We start from the raw sequence: 26756 nt of genomic DNA on the forward strand, positions 1-26756 counted from the left end.
AGAAAATACCACCCAGTGTACAAAATGTTGTAAGGGTCAAGAATAATATAACTGTGTGGTCATATTAACTATTATTCTAAATAGTGTCCTGTCATTATTATTATTGAAAATGCTGTGAGTTCAGAATCACTATATTCCTGTTTTACAGCTGAAGAATTTGAGCATCAGAGCCATTAAATGAGTTGCTTCCAATTATGTAATGCAACATTCAAAGCCAGATCTGCTGGTACTCGTATCCATTTTCTTTTTTGTTGCACCTCTATATGTGGACCTCCATGAAGGTCGTGTGCTGTGCTGCTACCCTTATTCTCTTACCACCGCACACAATGCAAACTGAAACAGCTCATTTTCAGAAGCTCACTAAGATCAGTTTCGTGAGTGAGAATGAATAGATGAAAGATGACACATACACTGTTATACGTGATACATACCTTTCCGAGTTATTGTTCAACTTCAAATTCTCTTCACATTTTGTTATCTCTACAAAGCTATCATTTGGCAGCCATTTAATTTACTCCTATCAAACCTAGATGCAAAATACCTTTGGTCCAAAAGTAGACAAGTTCGCCTCAGGGGGTCTGACTCACGGAAACACAAGCCCTGAGAAGGGAAGAGGCTCTGTTTTGCTCACTGGTGTACCCCAAGCTGCTTCAACAGTGTCTGACACAGAGTTAATACTCAGTTCATATTTGTTACATGACTAAGGCACGTATCTTACTTTAGCAAATGTAAACTAGCTCATGGCTTTCAAGAATGACACAAAAACATTTTCCTGGTCAAGCTTCTCTTAAAAGCACTAAAGCAGGCAAGCGATAGCCACCAATTTGACCCACCCTAGTACAAGTTGTGCCCTTCTGGGTACAATCGGCTGGATCACTGAAGAAGCCCTCCTTCCACCTTTCCTTCTGCTCTGCTCAGTTACCTTGTTGAATGATAAAATCATCGGATTGAATGCCATTGTAGTTTCCGCATAGGCCACATGATTTCCCTTTATGCTCCTCAGACAGTTTGAGGTAAATCCCAGATATTCCATCCCACGCCAATGAAAAACCAAAAGTTGTTTTCACCAGAATATAGTCGGCTAGTTTCTCGATGAAGACTTGTCCGATTGTCTGAGGCAATGTTAAACTTGAAAAACAGAATAAATGCAATCTAATAATTACAAAGAAAAATAAATGACAGATGATCTATTTCTTTCTTGAAGTGACTTGAATTGATAATTATTATTTAAAATTATTGAATAAATTATGCATACAGATTTCTCAAGCAACCATCACACAGGAAATCTCAAGACTTTTGTAAAAATTAAATACTGAAATAAAAAAAAGAATAAAGTTATCTTTTGCCCCATACTGATTAAGATTTTATACTTATAACTGGATCCTACTCTCAACCAGTCAAAAACACATGTCTACTAAAGTCTGGAAAATAACTTTCTCTATTTATAATAATAAGTGCTTAATATATTTATTTTTTATCTGAAGAGTTCAAGTAATCTAAAAAAGCTGCTCAACAATTTTGAATTAAGGACAAACAATAGTCAAAATATGGAAACACTGCTTGAGTTCTGATGTTGTTTAATTTTGTTTTAAAGTGGAGGCTATAAAGAGATAGGAACTTTTGTTTCCAAAATGTCACCTAGGTAAAAGTCATTTGTTTCCAAAAGAAAAATGTCTAGCCAAATTAATTATAATTTGCATTTTTAATGTTACAAAATACATTATTTAATATAAAATATGTTGTCATAAACTATTGCACAGGGCTTATTATTAATGATTCTTAAATTGGATACAATTTGGCCTATTTAAACAAGGATCCCCTCAAATATTTAAAGTGATGATCTAACGTCTACTCTTTCCACTTTTACAGTCATACACAAACAAAGGAAGTGGAGGACATAAAAGAACTGAAGAAAACTAAACAATTAGGTATTTTAAAAGCACAGTAAGTCACCTTGAACACTTTTCAAAGAATGCTGGTCTTCTACCCACAAGTATTAAGGAAAAGAGCAAGTGCTAGTAATTAAGGAAATGGAAGGAAGAAATCATTTTTACTAAAATAGCCATACTAAATGAAAATTATAAGCTATAATGTAAGTTAGGTGGGACATTAGTAGGTATATTCATACATTTCTTTCAAAAATTTCAAATTAGTGACTTCCTTCCCAGGAAGGGCATGGCTACATGGACAAAAATATAAAATATAAAACCAAACATACTCATTAACACAGGTAGAGTCCCCAGAGAAACTATTCAAAATATCTGCAACCATTTGCACAAACATGCCTATAGATAACTGTTTAGAGAGAACTAGTTACAAGAATGGGAAAATAACTAAAATATACATTGGAGAATAAATAAAAAGGTTCTAGCTAACTACTGCCATAATCCATTCTTAATTAAAAATCATAAACACTAGGAATTCATATTAAATTCATAGTAAAAGTTACTATAAATAGCTATAAATATAAAGTTAATATAAATAGTTATTTAAAATGTTTAAGTTGACAAGTTTATAAAAACTATACTAAAAAAGGGACCATGTTTCCTAAGGAGAGTTCATAGCACTAGGAAGATCAGTGTCTGGAGGTACAGTGGTTCTGTTGGAGGGATTTTGGGGTTTGTAATTTGATCTCTTTCACAATAAATTTGATTAAATACACAATTTTTTAAAAGAAAAGGTGCATAACTGTGGTTATCCAGATGTCTATAACGTGAAGGGATGCTAGCAGAAGTGGGAGATAATAACAAAAATTAGGTAATCTCCCGTAAGTTTAAGAAAAACTCCATGCAACCTAGGCAGATCACATTAACCATACAAAATGAAATGAATGCACAGATTAATGCTGAAAATTATTAATGGGGTCATATGTGCCAAAACCCTTCACTTCACAGGTGAGAGAACTGAAGTCCGGGGAGGTAAGGCATGATGTGCAGAGCTTCATGCATTTGATTTCATTTTGGCAAACATTTCTCTAGCACCTGCCATGCGTTAGGCCCTAGGCCAGGTACAGCATCATTATAAGCAATTTAGCTGAATACTAAGAAAACCATCCTCTTCTATCATAGAAATGGAAATTCTCAGAAAAATATTTCCGAGTTAAAATTGAAATATGACATAAGTCTGAGATTTAACAAAGTGTTAGTTTCTTAAAAATCTACTTGAATAGTGATTTGTTTATAAAAGATAATAATTTTTAAGTGCTCATTATATTACCCAAAATCCCATATAAGGAATCCTAAATCACTATTTAAATTCAGCTCCAAGAAATACATAGGTGATTGTATTATCTTCCCATTCAAACAGTTAAACTTTCTTTTATAAGAAAATGAGTACAGAACCCAGTTGATCAAGAAAATAAGCCCCAGGGAGGAAGAGGGGCTGCTTGTTGCCTAGGATGAGCTCTCGGCCAGCACCTGACCCCACGGTGCTTCATCCACAGCCCTTTCTCCTATCATCAGCTGCCTCTTAGGGAATCTAAACTAAGAAGAAAAGTACATAAGCTGGTAAGGTCCTTGTGTTAGAAAGAATCCCCATGGTTCAAACACTTGCTGGTGAATTCTGAATGATGGATAGAATTGTTCCATCCCATAATTTACTTTTCCTGACATGAAGCAGCCAGGAAATATTTAAAATTGAGTATCTCTATCATTATTTAGATTGGAAGGTAGGTTATTCCACAATATTCCTAGCTTAAAATATATAAAACCTTCCACCAAATAAGTAATTATCACTTTCCCCCAAGACCCTCAGGTTTTATTCTTGTCAGATAGGAAGCCAGAGTGGGCCCCACTCTGGCCTGTGGAAGAAGGCTGGTGATTTATTGGCTCTGAATCTCTGTTAGAACATTGATGGGAAATCTCAAGTGATACCCAAAACTCACAAAGGATTTCAGAGGTTTAGTTTTATTTTAAGGAAAGCAAAGGGAGGGAAAGGGAAGGGAGAGAGAGAGAGGGAGGGAGAAGGGAGGGAGGTAGAGAGAGGGAAAGAAAGAGAGAAAGAAGAAAAGAAACAAAGAAAGGAAGGAACCAACAAACGAACGAATGGAGGATTGCTTTTACAAAGAAAGCAAAAATAATTGAAGGGTTGAGCCATGAAGATTTCTCCTGAATCTCTTAGAGTAAGATAATAATCTTATCGCTAACTGTGTAAACATATGTGTATCCTGAACAAGCATTAGGGAGGTTAAACTGGTTAGACTCCTGGCCACCTAACTGGCCTCAGAGCCTACTAACATTTAACGTCTGTGTGATCTAACTTCGAGATTTTTATTGAAAAGAAATCCTTTCTTCCTACTCTCTACAATTCACTTCCAATGTGTAAATATTCTATGAATCTGTGGTATTATTGTCATTATATCATTTATCATATCTTACCTGATTCCATCCTTTTTTATTTCGTGCCCATAAATTTGGATTTCCTCCTGGTCTGAGAAGAACAAGCTGATTGACCGATAACAAGAATACACTGAACCAAGGCACCTCGGGCTGTTATGAACCTTAACGGGAGAAAAACAAAAGCAAGCATGGGAACCAACAATATGTACATGCAGGTTCTGTGTGGGCTACAACCGCAACCATCTACAGCTGTAGCACCACTAGTGCCAGGACAGTAACTGTGTTTAGGATTGTCAAGAGTAAAAGAGGGTTTACCTCAGAAATTGGGCAACAGAATTAACTTCATAATGTACAAGTTAATTTACCATATTTTAAAAATGATGTGAATCTTTATATGTTGGATGTCAATATCCTAAAGACACATGGTATGTACTAGAAAATTTTAGTTCTGATGGGAGACAAGTTCAGCACCACAAACACATTTGCAATTTTCACGTTCATATTGTTTACATTAGAGGCTCATGAAATGGGGCTCTACACAACGCAATATTTAAGGGCTGCAAAAGTGACTATAACCTCACTATAAATAAAATTTCCCAGACATTTTAGGGAAGAAAGAAGTTATTTCTAAAACAACTTGATGGGAAAATTAGTTTACTAGTAAAAAGAAAAAAAAAAAAGGAAGGATGAAAAGAAAGTAGAGGAGGAAATTTCAAATTAACTTCAAAAGTTCCAAAAAGTAATGCATAAATGATGAAACCATGAAATAACTAGAAGAAAATATAGGCAACTATATAGATTGAAAAGAAATTTGTAAGTTCAAAAGTGATAAGAAAAATCACCAATGATAAGATAGATTTTAACATTGCAAGAATATAATATATATTAATTTAATGATTAATAAGCAAATATTATTGATCACTTATTATATACCAGGCACTGTCTTAGATTCTGAGGATTTAGCAGTCAAAAAAACAGACAAAATACTTGCCCTCCTACATTGTTGGTGGGAATGCAAATTGGTGCAACCGCTGTGGAAAGCAGTATGGAGGTTCCTCAAAAAGCTAATAATAGAAATGCCATTCAATTTAGTAATTCCACTTCTAGGAATTTACCAGAAGAAAACAAGATCTCTGATTTGAAAAGATATAGGATCTCCTATGGTTATCAGCACACTATTTGCAATAGCCAAGATATGGAAGCAACCTAAGTGTCCATCGATAGATGCCTGGATAAAGAAGATGTGGTACATATACACAGTGAAATACTATGTAGCCATTAAAATGAAAAGAAATCCTACCATTTGCAACAAGATGGATGGATCTAGAGCATATTATGCTAAGTGAAATAAGCCAGGCAGAGAAAGATAAATGATTTCACTTATTTATACAGTATAAAAACAAAGCAAAACGGAAGTAACAAAATAGCCATAGACTCATAGACACTGAGAAGTGACTAGAGGTTATCAAAGAGGAGGGGTTGGGGCATGTGTGGGGGAAGGTAAGAGGGATACAGGGGCACAATAATTTACAATCACAATATAAGTTGGTCACAGGAACGGTAGTACAGCATGGAGAATATAGCCAATGGTTCTGTAACATCTTCCTGTGTTGACACAGCAACTGCACTAGCTGGGGTGAGGATTTAATGATATGGGTAACCATTGAGCCACTGTGTTGTACATTTGAAACCAATATAAGATTGTATATAAACAATACTTCAGTAAAAAAATACTTGTCCTCATGAACCTTATATTACATTAGAGGAAAACAATTAATAAAAAAATATAACTAAATGTAACTAAAATATTTACCATGCTAGATGACAGGAAGGGGAAGCACAAAGAAAGAGGACAGAGAGTCTGAAGAGGCAACTGGGGTCAATATTAGATCAAGTGGAACAATAGAAGCCTCATTGACAAGGGAATTCTAGTAAAGACGAAGGAGGTATAAGAGCAAGCCATATAGATATTTCGAAGAGCATTCTAAGTAAAGAGAACAGCACATGCAAAAGTCTGAAGTAGGGCTGTGCCTAGGATGTCTTCAGCATCCAGGAATGCAGGTATCTGATTCCAAGCAGGATGCTGCAGGATTCTTTTTTGGAGAAATAAAAAGGAAAAAAGACATACACGTACTCATATTTGGGGCTTATCTAATGAAACCAGAGGCTCCCGGCTTAATCCCCCACTGAGTAAGCAAGCCCCCAGGCATATATATATTCAGAGCTTCCCAGCAGCTATTAGAACTTAATTCCCAATTGTGAATAAACATTCATGGATCATGTGATAAAAGACTATGACATGAAAGACAGGAAGAAGAAATAAAATTCCAAAGATTCATAACCGACACCTCAAAGAGAAAAGTGAGTAGTTGCCATTCATGAAACAAGAATTAAATCTTGCTAAAAGGAAGTTCAATGAATAAAAATAGTTAGATATTGATGATAGACTGGGTAAATTTATAACTGAAATAAAATGTTTGGAACATAAACATCTCAGTGTTGGAAAGAAATCTCCCAAAACATACAACAAAAAAGCAGAAAGATGGAAAATAGAGGAAAAACAATAAGAAAAAATTTGGCAATCGACTGCTCAGTTTAGGAGCTCCCATATCTAAATAAGAGAATTTCTGGAAGAAAGGAGTGTAAATTCTGAAAGAAGAGAAAAGAAAGAAATGTTTTTTTTAAAACTGAGGGATTTGTAAGCTTGAAAGGGCCTATCAAGGGCTCAGCACAATAAATCAAAGAAAAAAAGAAATCCTTCCATAATTATGAAATCTCAGAATGCTGGGGATAAAGAAAAGAAGATGTAAAAATTTCTGGGGGCAAGGGAAAAGGTCATGTGCAAAATGAAGACAAATCAGAATGGATTGAATTTCAAAATTCTGAACATGATTTCCAAATTATAATGAAGGTTGCAAATTTTTAACTACTCAGTGTACTTTCCAGGTAAGTATCATCCTTTCCAGAAAGCAACTTGAAAATAGAGTCAATTAAAACAAGGTGAGTCAAGAACAAATGGGTTCCTGCCCAGTCACCACTGCAACAGATCCATCCACGTGTTTGAAGCATCCAATATGGTTTTTACACGTTTGAAGCATCCAGTACTCTTTTTGGAACCTATCTCTTAAGTATAAACAAAGTTCAAAGATCACTAGGCACTTCATGGGGCCCAAGAAACAGGAAAACCAGTAGAGAAGACAGAAAAGTGAGATTGTCCAGGAGGAGAGTGAAGAGAAACCCCAGGTGCCAGGTATACGGCAGCCTTGGAGGCAACCAGTCGCGGGTGGGGCAGGAGAACAGAGAACCAAGGGAGGGACCCCTCAGGCAGGAATGAGAAACTGAGGGATTGCCTGAAGTATCTGCCCCTGTTGAGAAGAATGTTATACAGACAGAGAGTTTGGAAGAAAATAATCAATGATTAGAGTGAAGAAAACGCAGCAAACAAAAAATGGGATAACTGTTAATGCTATAGAAATGTACAGAGAATCATAATAACCAGCTCTAAACAATGCTTACATGAGTTTTATTCATGCATGTGTAATACACAAACAACAATAATGTAAAAACCTAAAATGGTGATATAACTCTATTAGGAGATGGAAAGGAGAGTGTGCATGTCTCTACGTCTGTTAGGAGTAAGAAGGATAATATAAATGAGATAACTCCATTCACCGTAGCAGGAAGTGAACAAAAAGCCCTAACTTGGAAAAATAAAGAAATAATAGCATATTTTTGCAGGTAAGATAAAAGCCAGAAGAAACAGCTTAAAAAGTTGAAGTATTTTCCTTTGGGGAGCCAGACTTTACCTGTGGTTGGGGAATGAAGGAAAGCAGGGCTATTTTTTTGCTTCATATGCCTTGATGAAATTTTTTAAACTATGTGCAAGTATTACTTTTATAAAAATAAAACTGAATTTAAAGAAGAAAATGAAAATAATCAGGACTATAAAAAAGGATATGTGCATAAAGCTGTTTATCAATTGTCTCTGGAAATATTTTTTCAAATCAAATTTCTAAAACAGGACTTACTTAAATGATTTGAGAATTCTCTCAGTTGGAACAAATACAGCCTACAAAATTTGTGTTTGTCAAAATTACTGAAATAGAGGAAAGTTCTTGGTATAATGTTAGGTGAAACTCTAAGATAGAAAGTTATAGATAATATGATTTCAATATTATAATGTCTGTAAAATCCAGAGGAAAAAGTGTAGAAGGAAATATGTGAAGCCATTAGAAATGGTAACTCTTGGCTGATAATTCTAATATCATTTTTTAGTCTTCTCTGACTTTTTCAGATTTTTACAAAAGCAGTGAACTCTTTCTACAATCAGGAGTAAGATGACATTTAAAATAAATGAAGTTATTTACTTGAAAGAAAATTCCACCCGCTGAAACAGGGCCCGGTAGAAACAATATCTATTAACTCTGGAAGCACAGTTGAGCACTGTGTGTTATTATCAAAGGAGAGATTATCTAGTTAGTTGACAGATTAGTCCTCACAAGGGTTAGACTCTTGACAAGAACATTTCAATGAGGGAGTCAGAAGGTGTTCGAGTGATAAACCCAGCAAGAGACTGGAGGCGTAAAGGACAATGTGTGCCTGAAAACAGGAACCCTGTAGGCACTAAAGATGCGTCTCACTACCTCCCTAGCTAAGGAGAGCTCTACTTTTTAATCCTTGTGCCCCATCAGTTGATTTCAATAGACCTCATTTCCTTTCTGGGCCACAGGATTTGTCACTCTTCAAAAGCTCAGCGCCTACTTTAAATTTCTGCAACCCCTAGAAGAAGAGGGGAATTTAAGCAACTCCAGTGTAAATTAGAAGGAAAAATTAGAACAAATTGTCAAATAAATGATGGCTATGGAGAATTCTAGCTTTTGAACAAGATAGCACCACAGTTTTCTGGCTGTGCTTTGGGACACCGGGAAATCCAGAGGATGAGCATGAGTGGGGAGAGAGGTGCCTGACTTTTCTTCCAGTTGAGGGTGAAGCCATTCTGCAGCCTGCATTTTGAGGTATCTCTTAAGAACTCTTTTGAATCAAGAAATCTTCAACTAAAAGCTAACTCTCTGACCTGAATCAGACAGCATCAGTCCACCTCACCACTAGCTGCCTGTCTTGGTGTCGTCTACCTTGTGCTTACGTACTCCATAAACGCCAGCCTCCAGGTCATACTGAGGGATGCCACTTGAAAACAATAATCCAGGTGGTCATCACACTGGATTGTCAAGAAGGAAACCTGTGGGAGTCATAAGTTTGGTGCCTGAACCTACCCCTCTTCAAAATGTTGGAATAAAACCTGAAGATCGGGGATATCATCTGGAGCTGATATTATGACATACATGAGATAGACATTTCCACGCTGCCTGTAAGTCCCTTCTACGTGGATCCAAACTTTTTTCTCCCAGTCCTAGGCCCCATCTCAGTAGAACTATACTCAATATAGCAGCAAATTTTATTCCTCCCATGAAGCACTAACCCCTCTTCCCTAGTCAGGGCCCTAAGTATTCACACTATGATCATTATACATTTTTCATCATGTATCCAGAATCCACTTTAAAATACAGACTTCACCAAAAATATTTTAAGTTAATTATGCCCTAGGATCACGTACCCATACAGTATACCGAGGCTCCAAATTACTACAGTCCTTTGCAAAAATGTAAGAACAGTTTCCTGGGAAATAGTAGTAGATGCCATCAAACGTTTCAAAGTGGTACTGTCCCCAGGTTTTGCAAATCCCATCTCTGCCATTGCCCATGTTTGGCACTGAAAATAAATAAGATAATATTTAGTAGTAAAAAATAAATTACAACTGTCTCTGGCAAGGTTCAGTCATGGTTGGTGACTCTAATTTTCATTAAAATAAATATTTTCTTCTTTGGTGGTGAATATCACAGGAAGAAATAACTAACATAAAATTACTAACTGCTCTCAAAACTATTAAACTCCCCTGAAGAAAAACATGGTCTCCAAGTTGTTTGGAAGAAAAGATTTAAGTTAGAAACTTACTTAATTTCTGCTTCCAAAGAGAGACTCTTTGAAGGGAAGAGTAGGGAAAATGATCCACTAAAAGAAGGTAGTAGTGATAAACAAATACAATGGCTTAGAAAATAAAGAAATGTCACCACTGATTATCCTAAAAATTTATATAGTCAACATTACAATGTTTCAGTCTCTGAAATTCTATCAAAAATATCTTAACAGTAACCATACAGAAAAATAACCCCCAACAAAAAATTCATGTTTATGTATCTGGACCTTGGGGTGGGGAGCATTTGTCATCCAAAGTATGCTGGAATTTAGGAATTCATGACCTCAAACCAGCCAGATTTCAAGCAATGTGTGCCCTAAATCACATGACTTCATCTTCTGTTGTCTTCATGCCCACCCCCTCTTCTTACCCTTGTGGATAGGCCTGTATCTATTTGGTTTTTTAGACCCTTTTGTTTAGAATAATATGAGAATCAATGACACTGAACACTTAATATGTATAAAACATTTTAATACATTGTATAGGGAGCATTAAGATAAGGCACAATAGTATCTTGTCTTTTTGTAATTTTTGCCTAAATGTGTTAGCCTCGGTGAACTTTGGCCTTTTTGGAAAAAAAACAATGATTCATTATGCAGGCAGCCTTCTCTGGCAGTATGCCTTCCTTCTGTGGCATATTTTCATAAAATCTTATACTTTCCTTTATAGCACATGTCATGATTAATGTGTATGCATTGCATGTCGGTTCTCTCCTCAGGGGCACTGCACCTCCAGGAGGGCAAGAACATGTCTTTATTACTCACTATTGTACCCCCAGTGCCTAGCTTGGCAGATGCTCCATAAACACTCATTAAACAAATGAATAGTTATTGATCATTATTGACATGGGATCCTGTCCTAGACACTGTGAATAAAAATATTTTTATGTACCCTCTACCTTTGAAGAGCTCTCAAAACTATTTCTATTTTATGTACAGAATTCCAATTAATTCAAAGTCAAAAAGAATGAGTGGCTCCAAAAAACAAATCTAATTTATAAAGCAAAAGAGAGATGAATGAGAACCTGGTTTTAATGGGCTAGTACCATTTAAAGTCTAAAAAACACTTGAGGAAATAGTAGCAATCAGAGAGAAGGGGAAGTGGGCATATCTGTTTTCTTTTACATTATTTCTACATCACTTAGAATGAATCGTGGACATTCTAGTTACATAGTCTATGATTGTACCAGCTCCCAATGGATAAACTTTAGTATAGCAACTTATATTTTACTGTTCTCAGCTTCTCATAGTCTCTCAAGTATCCCTGAAACTTACCAATCTGGCACCTTGTCCCAAGTGCCTGAAATATCTGACAGTCACACATACCAGTCTTAGAACAGAAAGCCCCATTAAGGCATTCATGAGGACAAGAACCTGAAGGGCAAAAAATAAGTTATCTTCTGGCGTGCATCAGTTCTTATAAACAGTATGTCAAGATTTAGCTTAGACTAGCTGTAACCATTATTAACTCACACAACCCTGGGCCTTTTGCCCTGATGAGCTAAAGAATTAGGCCTATCAGGTCTCTATCTAGTTCATTTCATTATGTGTGCTGTGAAACAAGAAAGACAGGCTTTCACATTTTAAATACTCTGAGAGCAAAGGTTACCCTCCTTCAAGCAATGGAAAGGTCAAGTTCCCATGTAAGGAATCCCTGTCCCAGATGATGAGAACCAGAAATACACATGCTGCAGATGATTTCGTCGACGGAGTTTGGCACCCACTTCACGTCCAATCTGCTCCTCCAGGAGCAAGTGTTGTATGAAAGAATAGCGTCCATCATTAACTTGAGGGATCAGGCAAAATACAAAACTCAAAAGGCAACTCCATATTTGAAGAGAATAATTAAACATTTCATTTGAAGTTTGTGTATTAATTAATCCTCAGGCTTAATCAGAAATGAAGAATTCTTTCTGACTCATACTTGATTTTAATGGGGCAGAAACCACTCATGGCTGGACATCACCAAAAATATTCTTTCTTTCATGGAAAGAAAAATCATCCCCAAGGATTATATTGAAAAGAGGAAGCAAGCTCCTGAGTGAGTTTTAGAAACTCAAATGAATCACAGTGAAAAATTTCCTCTAATAAGGAGAGGACAAGATGCAAATAGCAAAACTCAAACAGGAAAGATTTAAGTAATATATCGAAAGATCTAGAAGATACCTTTGAGTCACTGCAAAGAATTAGTAAAGACTGCACCTCTGAAATTTTTATTATCATGGAAGGCAGTTACCCAACTGCAATAATTTAACTACAGTTCTGTCACAGGCAAGAATTAGAAAACTATTATTCTTCCACTTTAAGATCTATTGATCTGAAATGTTTTTCTACATTTAAAAACCTACAACTCTCTAAGTATACCTTAACTGAGGAAAAATAAGCTGTTTCATCTTTGATCACACATGTAGGTAAAAAATTATGTTTTTCATAATTTCAAAGCTTAAATGTAGTTTTCCCCCTAGAGGCATATCAATCTTTAAATTTTATCTTAGATTATAAATATGCATTTCTCCAATGAATAAATGTCTAAATATTTAGATAAACAAATGTATCACCTTGCAAAATTTATATTCAGCCCTGCTTATTCTCCTGAAAATAAATATCAAGCCAAAACTAGTCAGGAATCACTTTTATTTTAAACACAACAAAACAATTAAGTTTCAAGCTATTACTAGCATTCTGCTTAATGGAAATGGAAAATTGGTAAGCAAAAACAGGGATGTCAAGGAAACAAAGAACAAATATATGATTCAGAAAAAGTTTATGATCCCCAGTGGTATCCTTTCTGGTCATGAAGTTACCAGTTTTGTCTGTTTAACTCTACTTATTTCCAAAAATAACTCAAATTTCAATATTGAAGTAAATTTAACTATTACTAAATATCATTACCACCATGGCTCAGTTTCCTCTATGCATTTCGCAGAAATAGTAAAGAGGTGATTCAATATATCCCCAAAAGGGGTCTTTTGAGAAGGGAAATACAAGAAATCAAATTTAGCACTGACCTTTTATTTTGCTCTCACCCCAATTAATAGCTTCATGGAAGAAATATCTTGGAGAAGTGGATTCAGACTTTGAAAGAAAGGAGTAAGAATTAAATTATTTAATTAGTCAAACATGTAAATTAGAAAGTCTGGAAAATAACAACAAATATAGAAATTACAAAGTACTGACTTTATATTTCCTTGGGCTATTGAGGCAATTTTGATGAGGCAGAAAGGGATCCTCTGAGGTTGTGGTTAGAAGATCTGATGTCAAGGTTTGGTTTTCTCTCTTACATGACTTTGACAAGCCATTTATCCTTTCTGACCTGTTCTTTTCCTCTTTTCCAAAGAGCCTGGTTGAAGTCTAATCTTTGCATAAACCCTACCATATACTGTTCTGACTGCCGTTCTAGCAGCTCTCTGCTACTTCCAAGTGCAGATGTGTCTGGAGAAAATGTATGGGACTGATGGGCCAAGAGACAATGACTCCTCACTATCTGTAGACCCCTGTGAAGATGCCATCCACACGAGTTCTGTTAAGCATGTGTCACCCTCAGCCTCCAAAGAGCTGATACTTTCAAGTTCGTACAGCACTTAAATATACTGTAGACACAAGGTACTTTAAGGTAACAGTAAGAGCTTGAATTATAGAACCAGACAGACCTGGAATAGGGCCCTGATTCTGCTGTTCTGTAAGCAAGTTTCCTAATCTCTTGGTGCCTACTTTTACTTACATGTAAAACAGGAACAATGATACCAACTTCATTGTGCAGTTATAATAGTAAACTAAAACAATTGTTTTAGTTGTTTTAATTGTCTTAGTTGTCAAAATGGCTATCCAACCCAAAGCAATTACAGATTCAATGCAATCTCTATCAAAATACCAATTGCATTTTTCAATGAACTAGAGCAAATAATCCTAAAATTCATATAGAACCATAGAAGACTCCAAGTAGCCAAAGCAATCCTGAGAGAGAAGAACAAAGCTGGGGTCATTACACTCCTTGACTCAAGCTATACTACAAAATTACAGTAATCAGGACAGTATGGTGCTAGCACAAGAACAATGGGACAGAATAGAGAACCCAGATATAAACCCACACATATATGGTCAATTAATATATGATAAAGGAGTCATGAATATACAATGGGGAAAAGACAGCCTCTTCAATAACTATCATTGGGAAAACTGGACAGCTTCAGGCAAGAGAGTAAAACTGGATTATTGTCTAACTCCATACACAAAAGTAAACTCAGAATGGATTAAAGGCCTAAATATAGTACATGAAACCATAAAACTCTCAGAAGAAAACATAGGCAAAATCTCTTGAACAGAAGCATCAGCAATTTTCTTCTAGACACATCTCCTTGGGCAAGGGAAACAAAGGCAAAAATGAACAAGTAGGATTACATCAAACTAAAAAGCTCTGTACAGCAAAGGAAATCATAAGCAGAAAGGCAACTGACAGTATGGGAGAATATATTTGTAAATGATTCATCTGATAAGGGGTTAACATCCAAAATATATTAAGAACTCATACAACTCAATACTAAAAAAGCAAATAACCCAATTAAAAAATGGGGCAGGGTGAAGGGCACCTGAACAGACATTTTTCCAAAGAAATACAGGTGGTCAACAGGCACATGAAAAGATGCTCCACATCACTAATTATCAGGGTAATGCAAACCACCCTCATACCAGTCAGAGTGGCTACTATCCAAAAGGCAAGAAATGACAAGTGTCAGCAAGGATGTGGAGAAAAGGGGACCCTCCTACACTGTTGGTGGGAATGTAAGTTGGTCCAGCCACTGTGGAAAGCAGTACAGAGGTTTCTCATAAAGCTGAAATACAAATACCATAATACCCAGTAATTCCCACCTCTAGGATATTACCCAAAGGAAACAAAATCTCCAATTTGAATATATAAACCCCTATGTTTATTGCCACATTATTTACAATAGCCAAGATATGGAAGCAACTGATATGACCATCAATAGATGAATGGATGAAGAAGATGTGGTACATATACACAGTGGAGTATTACTCAGCCATGAAAAGAAAGAAATCTTGCCATTTGCACAACATGGATGGATGGAGCTAGAAGGTATTATGTTATGTGAAATAAGCCAGGCAGAGAAAGACAAAATACTATTCAATTTCACTTCTTCGTGGAATATAAAAACAAAGCAAAACAAAATGAACAAACCAGCAGTAGACTCATAGACACTGAGAAATGACTGGTGGTTACTATGGAGAAGTTGAAGTCTAATCTTTGCATAAACTCTATGGAGAAGGAGTTGTGGTGGGTTGGTGGGGAGGGTGCAGGGGATAAAGAGGGACAGAAATTATCAATCATAATATAAGTTGGTCACAGGGATGGTACTACAGCATGGAGAATACAGCCAATGATCCTGTAACAGCTTCCTATGTTGACAGTGGTAACTACACTGGTTGGGGTGAGGATTTAATAATGTGGGAACTTTGAACCACTGTGTGTGTACTTGAAACCAATATATGATTGTATATCAATTATACTTCAATAAAAAAATTTATGTAAAGATTCCCACATAGTGCCTCACACATAGAAAGTTAGCAATAAAGAGCATTATATGAATCTAAACAGTCCAGATAAAGCCTCTGGATTTTTAAGAGGTCAAAATGGCTCAGTAGCAAGTAATTATGGATTACTAAAACTAATCAGTTATGGATTTTTATGCCGACTGAATGGTAATTTTGCTGCCTGGAACAATGTCCTTTCCCACAGCATTTTTGGTTCATGCTCCATCATGGTCCAAATGAGTACCAGATGATGCTCAAAAAGCTGCAAAGGGTAAGAAGAACTGGGGACAGAGAGCATGATCCTGCTGCAAAGTCCTCTCTCAGCAGGTTATGGCCTCCTTCCTACAGGTAGAATTTTATTTTAGTTTTTCAGCAAAGCTTTTTTTTTAACAAGCAAAGCTGCCTGCCCCATGCTAGCTAAAAGGCTCTTTCATCACTTCGGCACCCCTTCCTGACCTCGTGCCCCGCACTGTGGCTCCGAGTTCATTGTTTCCACTCCCCTTCCTCCTGGGTATTACCTCACCACTCAATCTGCTCTTTGTATCCTTCTCCCTGTCTCAAACTAAGTTAGACTAACAACCGTCTATGACCTTGCTTCCCCTGCACAGCATCTTATTCTCTGTTTCCAGCTGTGGAACCCAGCACAGCTACCCTACGGTGGAGACGCCAGCCTCCTTCCTTCAGCTCCAGTGAATTGTCTGTGACGCTCCCTGGTCGTGTACAGTGACTTCGCCTCTTGTCTCATACAAGCTTATAACAGTGAACAAATTAACCTGCTCGGCCTCAGTTTCCCAGCCTATTAAATGGGACAACAGCAGATTCCTCCCAGAATTGTGAGGATGAAAAGAAATGGGGGAAGGCACAAAGAGCAGTGCCAGGCACCGAAGGGTTGCCAACATGTTACCTATTTTTATTCTTAGGCAAAAACTGAATACACTGTACAACACTAAACCAAGGCAAGAATGTATGACTTGCTTTTTGTCCTATATCCTCTCACCCAACTCAGGCTACACATCCTCCATGGAAATTACAATGACTTCTTAGCTCACCAGCCACCCAGTTACCACAGCATCTGAATTACTACAGTGTTCCGTGTATCGTGTGACAATATTTCACCATGACAATATATCATCATATGACAATATACAAACATATATTGGTGATATGGCACATAGGTTTACTTTTTTAACATATCTGAACTCAGAATGGTATCTTACATTTACAATTAGAAGCACCTCTATTTTTTGTCATATTTAAAATGACAAAGATTCAATGGACAAGTTACACAGACCTGACTTCTTTACATCCTGCCTTCACTAGACATCAAGTTTCTAGATAACAAACACCGCTAGTCATGCTTCTTCTCTAACAGGGTCCCTCATATGTCGTCCACAAAGACCAACAGACCTGGGGATAGTCAAAGCAAAACAATTTGCCTCCCAAGCCTGTTTGGGAGCATGACTATAAAGGATTCTGTTGATGCGTCTTTCCACACCCTCCCAGCCCACCTCGGACCCCATGTGCATCTGGGTTCTGTGTGCATGGACACCTCCAGCTTCAAGCTCTGGCTCCTTTCTGCCTCTGCCTGTGGGCAGAATCGAACCAGAACAGAGCACAGGAAGCACCTTCCTCTGAATCTACATTCCCCAGAGACCACCCTCCACCAAAAGAGAGAGGCAGGATCCTGTTGGTGGATGAATGCCTCTGCTTCCCTCATCCCTTGGAAAAAAATTCTACACCTTCTACATGGCTCCTCAGAGCGCCCCTCACGAGGCTGAGCCACAGCTGCCTAGGGCAGGAGCACCCCGTTAACACACTGTGCTGGGCTTCCTCCCTTCCTCAGTTCACTTCCCTCTCTCCTTCACTTGTGCACTTCCCAGATTATCTCCCTGCACCTAAGACCGCCTCAGCAGCCGCTTTCAGGAGAATAATTTTGAAATGTAATAACAATGCAAAAATATTCGAGTAGTGGGTGCGTATATTCACATGAATGAGAAAAGAGGGCCGCCATTCTTCCTCCTTGCTTATTAAATCTCCACAGGAGGCCGAGAAGCACAGAGAAGCAGTTTTTAGGTGAGAAATCACTGCAGCACGCAAACACAACATTAATAGAAGTCTGTATCTAGTCTTCCTTTGCTCATTGTTCTTCTCACACTCAACATATGTCTGAATCCATCCCTGCACAGATGTATCTAACCACCAGTGTTCTGTCATCCTAGAGCAGGGGAATGAACCTCTGGATAAAAATGCCCTCATAACAGATGAAGTTTCAATCCTAAACAGCGTGATGCATGATTATAACCTCACTGCCCTTCTTTAACATTTCTTCTTTTCAAACCTGTTCAGATATTCAATAATACTGATGCACGTTTTCTAATTATGGAAAGTAGGACAAGTGTCATGTACTTCATTTTCTCTAAAAGGGTAATCAAGAGAAGGTAAGTGTGTTTCCCACTTATTAACAAAGGGAGGTGGTCACATCACTCCTTTGAGGTAAATTACACAAAATTCTAAAAACATCTAAATGAACAAGAGTATAACCTCATCCACAGGTCACTTTATGTGACAATTTTGGGGTATGTTTCATAGGTTCTTCAATCTAGTGGGTTCACCAAAATACAGTTTTCTCAAAATCGGATTTTCCTCTGAGTCATGTTGTCCTTCTGTGGTTAATATGGCCTTCTGGCAAAAATGTACTTAAAAGTTCTCAAAGAATCATTTCAACCACTTCACATGATACATACATACTTACGTACAGAGAACACTTTCTAAGGAAAAAGAAGTATTTCAGTTCCATAGACTATCTTTTTCCTCTTCTAGTACAAAAAATGATCTCCATTCTAGACAAGGATAAATCAGTTGTGTCTTGTACATTGTCAAAGCATCATATCAAATCTGTCTTCACTTCTCTTTAATTAAAACCAAAAATTACAAAATTTCAGGCATTTACCAGAAAAAACTGGTAGAAATTGATTGCAATCAGCATTTGACAAAGGCCTCCTTGAATTTATAAGCTGTTTGCTATATAAATACACAAATCATATCACTTTCCGAAGAAACACTTTTACATTAGGATTTTCCATTTTACCATCCATCTTTCATAGAGAAATATTTTTAAAACCCACCCACTGGAACATTCCAAGCATAGTTTGGAGATGTTGCAATTATGTTATCCAATGTCCTTTATATAAAGGGCCCCAGGCTAAGAGACCTCCTCAAATTCAGTACTTCCCTAGCCCTCCAAAGAAACAAAACAAAACAAAAACAATAATAATAGGGTTACCTGTCCCGAAGTGACTGTAATTTAGATTTACCAGACAACCTAAAAGCTGCCTGTTAGGACACCAGGACACTTCTGATGCCCTTTGCAGCACTTAACTCGGATCACTTGCACCTTTGCACCTTTCTCTGCCCTATTTGCTTGTTTTTGTTCTCTTGTCTTTGTCCTGGTATTGTGATTCTTTTTTAAAGCAATTAAAATTTTCTAGGAAGTAGATGAGATGAAATCTCCCACCAGTACTGGGAGCCTATCAGTAGGTAACCGAGGTTAATAGCAGGGAAGCATTTGACCACCAGCAAGTAACGTGAACTAAGCATGAAGCTGAGGGTCGTGGAGAAGCAGAAGAGAAGCAGTAGAGAAGCTTCTCGGCCTCTTCCTGCTCCTTCCTCCTCGTTCTCAGCATTTCATTCCCTCCACAAAGACCTCTTGTTGGAGTGACAGCAGAAGCCCGAACAGAGCGGATCATTTCTCTGCCTCTCTCCATCTGAGGCATAACCTACCTGGGCCGCTAAAAGAGCTCTTTTCTGTTGATTTTCATTAAACCTGTTTCTGGAAGAAAACAAAAAGAACTTGTATAGTCAAAGGCCCCTAGGCAACCTGAACAAGCCTTTCCCAGGAGAGAGCTGGTGTTTTCCTCCTGATTTCCATCACTTTATCAAAGAGGTCTTTCTTGGCTTAACATTTAAAAGGTTCCCCTCCCCCTTTTGAAGGAGTTAGATTAGGGTGATGGCGCTGTCTCATTTTACAAAATTCCGGAGGGTCTCCAGATCTCTCCAGTCCCTGATGTAAACTGAATTTTAGGAAGGAACTTCAGACAGAGAAATAAACAAAATAGTGTAATATTGTTGCACCAACATGCACCATATTTTCTCCACTGACTTCATGAAATTGGTGTGATAAGAACACATCAAGAGCACATTCACTTTTTTCAAACATGATGCTTAATTCTCTCTCTTTCCATGTCATAAAGGGCAGATTAATGTAAGTAAGCATACCCCACTTTGGTTTATCAAAATCAAATGGTGAATAGAATTCTGCATTTCATTAAACTCATCAGTTTAGTCCAAAAAATGATTTTCATTATTCAGTGCTAGAACAATTTTATTCTTTTTACCATTAAAAACTGTTTTACCTTATGTTAAGATACAGCACATTAATAAGTAACAATATATAATAATAATAATAATAATAATAATAATAATAATAAAAGGGGAAATTGCTGAGTATAACTTCTTCCAAATCTTTGAAGTGGAAGTAGTATCTCCCTAGCACTACGGTTATTGAACCCCACCAAAAGCTCTTATAATTAAAGTGAAAGGAAACATATTTTCTTAGTAAATAAAGAACTGAATGTCTGCTAATTTTTAATTCATGGGCATCTCATGCCCTTATTTTTTAAATATTTCATTTATTTTTTTCAAAGGCAGATACAGTTATCTGCTGAGATTTGCTCATTCACATTGACTTTATGTTTTAGAGGACATAAATAGTAAGAAATACTCACTCTGATCTTGCCTTCAAGACTGATGATACACAAATATATCCTGCCAGAGATAAATAAGTATATATGTGAGAATGAAAAAATATATCCAAATATCTTGGGCCCATGTTCTGGTTATTAAACAGATTAATCTGAACTCTAAAACTTAGATTCAGGTCTGCTCTTAGCTATTTCATATTTTCTAGATGATTTTTGCCCAGCAAATTCCCTATGAGATATCAGAGTGCTGATAATCCAGAAAGAAGGAGCATATACCCAGACTACAGAGACATAATACAGTAGAAGTCAGAGATTTAAGTTTTAGTCCTGGTCCTGCCATTTAGTAAATGCCAAGATAAGCAAGCTATCAAATACATCAAAAGAGGATGGTGTTGGCGAAGTTCATCTCCAAAGTCCCCTCCAGGTCTCAATGCTCTATGGCATTTTCCCCTTGGAGTTTCAGGAATTATTAGGATTGCAAGATACTGTCTATGAACTTTCTAGTCTTCTACACTTCGATAATTTCTCCCACTTCACCTATAATTTCCAAAATACATACCCCTTTGCAGGGATTAAAAACTAACAGCTGAATATAAATAAATGCTTACCCCATAAAAATATTTTGTAAAAATTAATTTGTAAATAAAATTTCTATAAAGATAATTGAAAGTTAATCCTTAGCCCCAAATGTTACAGTCCTTCTTAAAACACTCTTTTTCCCATTCTTTGGGTTGGGGCATGAAGAAATTTTAAGTACTTGATTTCAGTTTATTTATTATACAATTTCAGATGTTTAAATTACACAACTGTTTTAAATCAGCTTTTAGAAGGGAAAAAGTTAGACTCAGAGCTCTTAGTTGCACATCATCATAAAAGCATGATTTTAACTTGTGAAGAAAAAACTCCAAAAATAAAAACTTGAAGTCCCAATTATCTACATTATTAAGAATTTTCAAAAAGATGATCTGGGTTTCATTCATTACATATCCATTCTAATGACTTCGAAGTGCTTTACAGTATAAGGACAAACTATTCATATTAGTTGTAAGAGAGACTACAATACAATAAAATAAGGGAAGAATTTAAGTCCTTACCTTGTAATGAAAACAGCAGTATTTGAAGCAAGAGTATACTCCAAGGTATCATTAAATTGAGTTTTCTCACAATGTTCATTTCAGTGTAGCCTTTCTCCCTGAAATGCAACCAAATTTTTTATCTTTACTCTGATGGCATTTTAGAAGTGTGTATATTTGTAGAGTGCAATAATTTCTTTAAATACAGCTTTGTAATAAAGTAATTCAAAAAAGAATTCTAGTCTTTCTAACTACATACAGCATCTGAAGCTTTAGAACTTGCAGGCAACCCTTTGGCTGAGTCACTCATTAGTAATGCATGGCAGCTTCTTACCTGAGCCCGTGTTAAGTTACACCCTATCCAGCTCTTGCACATCGGGTGCCTTTTTAGCTTTTGTTAGGCTTTTACAACTTCTAAGAATAGCAGCATCAAAAAAACAAAACAAAAAAAGTCTGTTGCTATCTCATGATGTCATAAGAGATAACCACTATTCTCAATTGCTGATTCCCAATCTATTCTCTTTGTTTTATTCATAAAACAATTGCGGTCCTTTGGGGAAAAAATGTGAAATAAAATCCTATCAATCATTCCTAAAATATCTAGATGTTCTCATAAATTTTTCCTTAAGAATTAAAAGTGAACTAAAACACGTGCCTATATTTTTCAACTCAAGTCCCAGTATAGTGTAGTTTAAGTTGACATATTCGTGCCCACAGATACTTCTGTTAAAACTGCTGCAACGAAAGCAGAAAATAACACAAAAAAATGATATGCTAATATATGACTTGGAAAAGAACATAAAATAATTCACCTAGCTCTGAAAATCTTCCCTTCATACCCCATGTTTTCATATTCTGTGACAAATACCCAATTAGAAAACAAAGGACTTCTTACTCCAGCAGTGAGCACCCTCTTCTCTGGAAGTGATTGACTACAGAGACTGGCATCAGACAACAGCTCGAATATCTCAGAATGAACTCCACAGAGATAATCTAAGCCCATAATGAGTGAGAGCCATGCTTAAGTAATGGATGCACATCTCCTATAGCAGATCCCACCCATCACCTGTACTACTATCAGACTCACTTAACAGATGGGCACATGGTAGTAAGGAATGTCTAACTACACATAGAGACTACAGCAGTTCTGAACATCTCGTTGTACTCAGACACCTCTTCTGCGATGATTTCCGAAGTAACCTTGACATCCTAACATATCACATGTCCAATATCTGGTATATAAACAGTTCCCTGTCTGTGTCCCAAATTCAATGATCTTTTACTATTGCTCTACATAATTTTGATCAATTTCAATTGCCTAGATAGCTGCTAATTCCATGAGCCAAGAGACGTTTGCTTATAAATTCATGTTTTTAAGCATGAAAACACACACAAACTTCACTTACATTTTAAGAGGCTATGTGCCTATCTACACACACAAACACACTTGCACGTGTACACTCATTTTAAACATTTGATGGATTGGTTTAAATAATTTAAGTATCATATGTGTTGACTAATGTTTATTGAAACTTTATTCGTCATTACTCTTAAACTAATTAGACAATAAATTAATGCAATTCTAAAAAGATAGACTTAGTTATTTATAGTTACATCCTAAATATTGGCCCCAAAATATGTATCTCCTCAACCACAGTCAAAAGTATAAAATATTCTAGATACTTAAGAACATGTGAAACCAGAAAAAATTTAAAAGTTAAGCTTGAAATTTGTTTAAACAATTATTTTCCTTCAAAGAAATAAGGGCAGCAATATTGCTATGCAGAATGATTATTGACTCTCCCCAGAAACGGTAGAAATGTACATGCTATATGCATTAATAAGTCTCTTCCTTACCATGTAATAGTTTTTCTTGGTTTCATAGTTTCCCATGTAAGTTGACTTCAAATATGAAGAATCCATAAATCATACATTATGATTATTTTGTTACCAATCTAGTAACTCTTTGATTTTTTCTTTCAATTTAAAATTTTTCACAAGTGATACACATATGGGAAAGTCCCAAGTGGAAACCAAAGTTAAATTTCATGGTTCAATAAAATAAACATTTTAATAATATTCATAGTTCTTTCTAAGCACTACCAGAACTTGGTAAGAAAGGGTTAGAAAATAGCAATATAAAGCCCTGTGAAAAGTATCCATTTCTAACGTGCACTTACATATTGTATGTACCTAATTCAAATGTGATAACTGTGAACTTTTCATCTCAGATTTCATACGGTTTTTTTAAACTTTTGATTCAAAAGCATCACAGTTATTTTCACTGGTTAAAGTTGAAAATTCCAAGGCTCTAATCATCTGGCACTTGAAGTACTGCTTTTCTCTTTTGAGCTATATGCATTTAAAAGCTATAAATTGTTTTCTCTGGTAAAGAAAATTGAAATTGTAACGAATTCTCACAGTGACCATTCTTTTATGGAGTTGTAGTGTAGGCTTTCTTTCTATTCCCCCTCTATCCAGGCTTATCGTAGGTAGGAGATTAGTGAAGGAGAATCGACAATGGCTAAGAAAACAATAACAGAAATTCCAAGTTCTTTTCAACTGACTACATTATGAATTCATTACACTAAATGGTAGGCTGCGTGGAAATGGGCAAAAATACTTGTATGAATAGCTACAACAGAATAGAGAGTTCAGATGAAAGATTAGACCCAGAGCCGTAGGAAAAGGAATTTATGACTGTTGCTACATGTCATTATTACTGTCAAAATTTAGTTGACAGCTTTTATATTTCATTCTACCTTAACAAAAGAGCTTTGGTAAAAAAATGAGTCAGCCAGCCACCAGCTTCTGAAGGGGTATTAAGTTCATAAGAAGTCTGAGGCAACTATGTAATGCATGGAATTAACAGTTCCCTCTCTGCTGCAAGAGCACCACACATTTTCCCACATGGAATATGATCTTTAGAAAGTTGACACTTGACAGCCTATTGGCCTTAGCACACAACATTCAAAACTGGCAAGAATGGAAAAATGTTGGTCTTACAGTTTACACATCAATGATAAAGGGAGGGGGATATTTTTAACCAAGTTCATCATCTTTGGGAAAAATTAATTTATTTGGTGATTTATGCATCATTCATTTTTCATTCATTGAGAAGAAATCTAAAGCAGATAACATTTGTTCCCATCGTATCACGTTCTGCTAGTGAAATGCAATTATTCCTCGCTTGCTTTACTAAACCTAATACATTTCAGGTTCAGTGATTTCACCCAGAGTTTATGTCATCATTAAGCATGCAAAAGGAATCCTGTATCTTTGACATGATTTGAATTACTCTTTATTTAACTGCTTCAATATACGATAGTTTTGCCATATTTTACTTATGCTTTCAAAAGTTCTGTTGCTTGGCAATTTCTGGGATGTTTCATATACTTTACTTTACAAATGGCATCTATCTTAACTTTTATGTGTCCTAAGCAATATCTGTGTTGTTCAGGATTTCCACTTAAAGCTTGTCCCAGAAGTTAGTATGTTATATTTTTTAGGCATATTTATTTATCAAGTTGCAATGGTGTAACTGATTTGCACCTAACTACCTAACTGATATTTTGAAAGAAGTAACATTCTTGAAAGAAGAAACAACTGAAGTTTCCTCTTGTCAACATTTTAGCACCAAGTTCAGGATACGATAACAGTATTTCCTGCCATTCTCTTCAGTATCTAAACTTCATTCTCTACACTATAGAGTATCAACTCATTTTAGAGCTCTGAGGGATACGTTATTTGAATTTCTTGGGAGAAGGGCTTTTAACCCTTTGTTGGGTTTGCTGCTTGCACTTAGGGTGGATCACCTAATGGATTTTGTAATTTTGAATTTTGGGTCCAATTCTGGTAGGGCATTTTCTAGGGGAACCCTTTACGGTCCAGGTCGAGGTTGCACCTCAAAATATTTTGCATTGGCTTCTGCCAATTTCTCTAAGGAATTTCATGTTAGTTTCTCAGTTTGAGGATTCCCAGACTACAGAGTATAAATTCAAATCCCAAACCCTATATAAAGGAAGGCCAAGTCTGCTTCTGCTTTGTTTCTGGCTTCTAGCTATATCCCTTACCTCCTGGTGAACTTATTCAACCACTTAAATGGATGACTACTTTGTTTTATTGAGCATATCCAAGTACTTCATAGGTGGCAAACATTAAGATTGCCTAATCGCCCATATTGCCAAAAACCGAACCACCAACTATCAAAATTTAATGCCCTTATTTTCTGGGTTACTACTTTATATATTTGTAGCTTACTTTCTCAGCTAATTTACAAACTAGTGATGTCAAGCCACCTATGATTCACAGGTAAATACTTACCTAAGTTAACTCTTCTACCAATTTTATCCCAGGTATTCAAAGCACACAATTATAAATTTATAAAGAAAGCATATCAAAACATCTCATATTTGGGTCAAATTATTTAAAATACAAAAGAAAACCTGTCAAATCCCTAAATATCATGGTTCGGTGACTTCATAAAACACCAAGATTCCAACTCAGACACCTGGCAACCCAATCTATGGCAATAGTCCCTGCAGCCATTCGGGAGAGTTAAACATCAACTCATCACTTTCTACCTTTACCCAAACTGGCAAGGGTGATACAGGAAAACTGCCTCTGGGAACACAGCATAACTGCGGTTTTCGGCAGAGCACAAATCAGTATGAACACATAACTTAGAAGAAACTAAGCCCCTCATTGTCATGTGAAAGTCACATAAAGTGCAGATCATCCCAAAAAGACATGTTTCCCCTTATCGATGACCTCTTCCCCATCGCCCAGCCTGAATTAGATTCCTACTGAGTTCCATGGAAAATTGTTATCATTATCTCTCAAAAGCTGCAGTGAAAACACACTGGCACCCCTGGAAGATTTTCTTCAGTCTTCTAACAAGGTAAGTTTATCAGCTTTACCTGAGAAACACAGTGGTGGCACCCAAAGTTTGGTGTGGGCAGGAATCAGCTAGGGAGGACATCCCGAGCACAGATCCCCAAACCCAC

At 36.5% G+C, this 26756-nt stretch overlaps 1 protein-coding gene across 2 annotated transcripts in view; it reads right to left on the reverse strand.

The window, feature by feature from the left end:
• Positions 1 to 21864, reverse strand: part of OTOGL (otogelin like) — a 135654-nt gene extending 113790 nt beyond the window's left edge. For both annotated transcript variants that reach the window (XM_073214813.1, XM_073214812.1), the window contains exons 1-8: positions 21772 to 21864; positions 20702 to 20741; positions 19698 to 19746; positions 13379 to 13445; positions 11646 to 11744; positions 9952 to 10106; positions 4377 to 4498; positions 923 to 1128 (exon numbers count right to left, since the gene is read on the reverse strand). In XM_073214813.1, coding sequence (XP_073070914.1) covers positions 923 to 1128; positions 4377 to 4498; positions 9952 to 10106; positions 11646 to 11744; positions 13379 to 13445; positions 19698 to 19746; positions 20702 to 20741; positions 21772 to 21850 — 817 coding nt within the window. In that variant the 5' untranslated portion in view covers positions 21851 to 21864. The remainder of the gene's footprint in view (positions 1 to 922; positions 1129 to 4376; positions 4499 to 9951; positions 10107 to 11645; positions 11745 to 13378; positions 13446 to 19697; positions 19747 to 20701; positions 20742 to 21771) is intronic.
• Between the last annotated feature and the right edge of the window lie 4892 nt (positions 21865 to 26756).

This window comes from Manis javanica, chromosome 10 (assembly GCF_040802235.1).
Source record: "Manis javanica isolate MJ-LG chromosome 10, MJ_LKY, whole genome shotgun sequence".
In the NCBI taxonomy this organism is placed as follows: domain Eukaryota; kingdom Metazoa; phylum Chordata; class Mammalia; order Pholidota; family Manidae; genus Manis; species Manis javanica.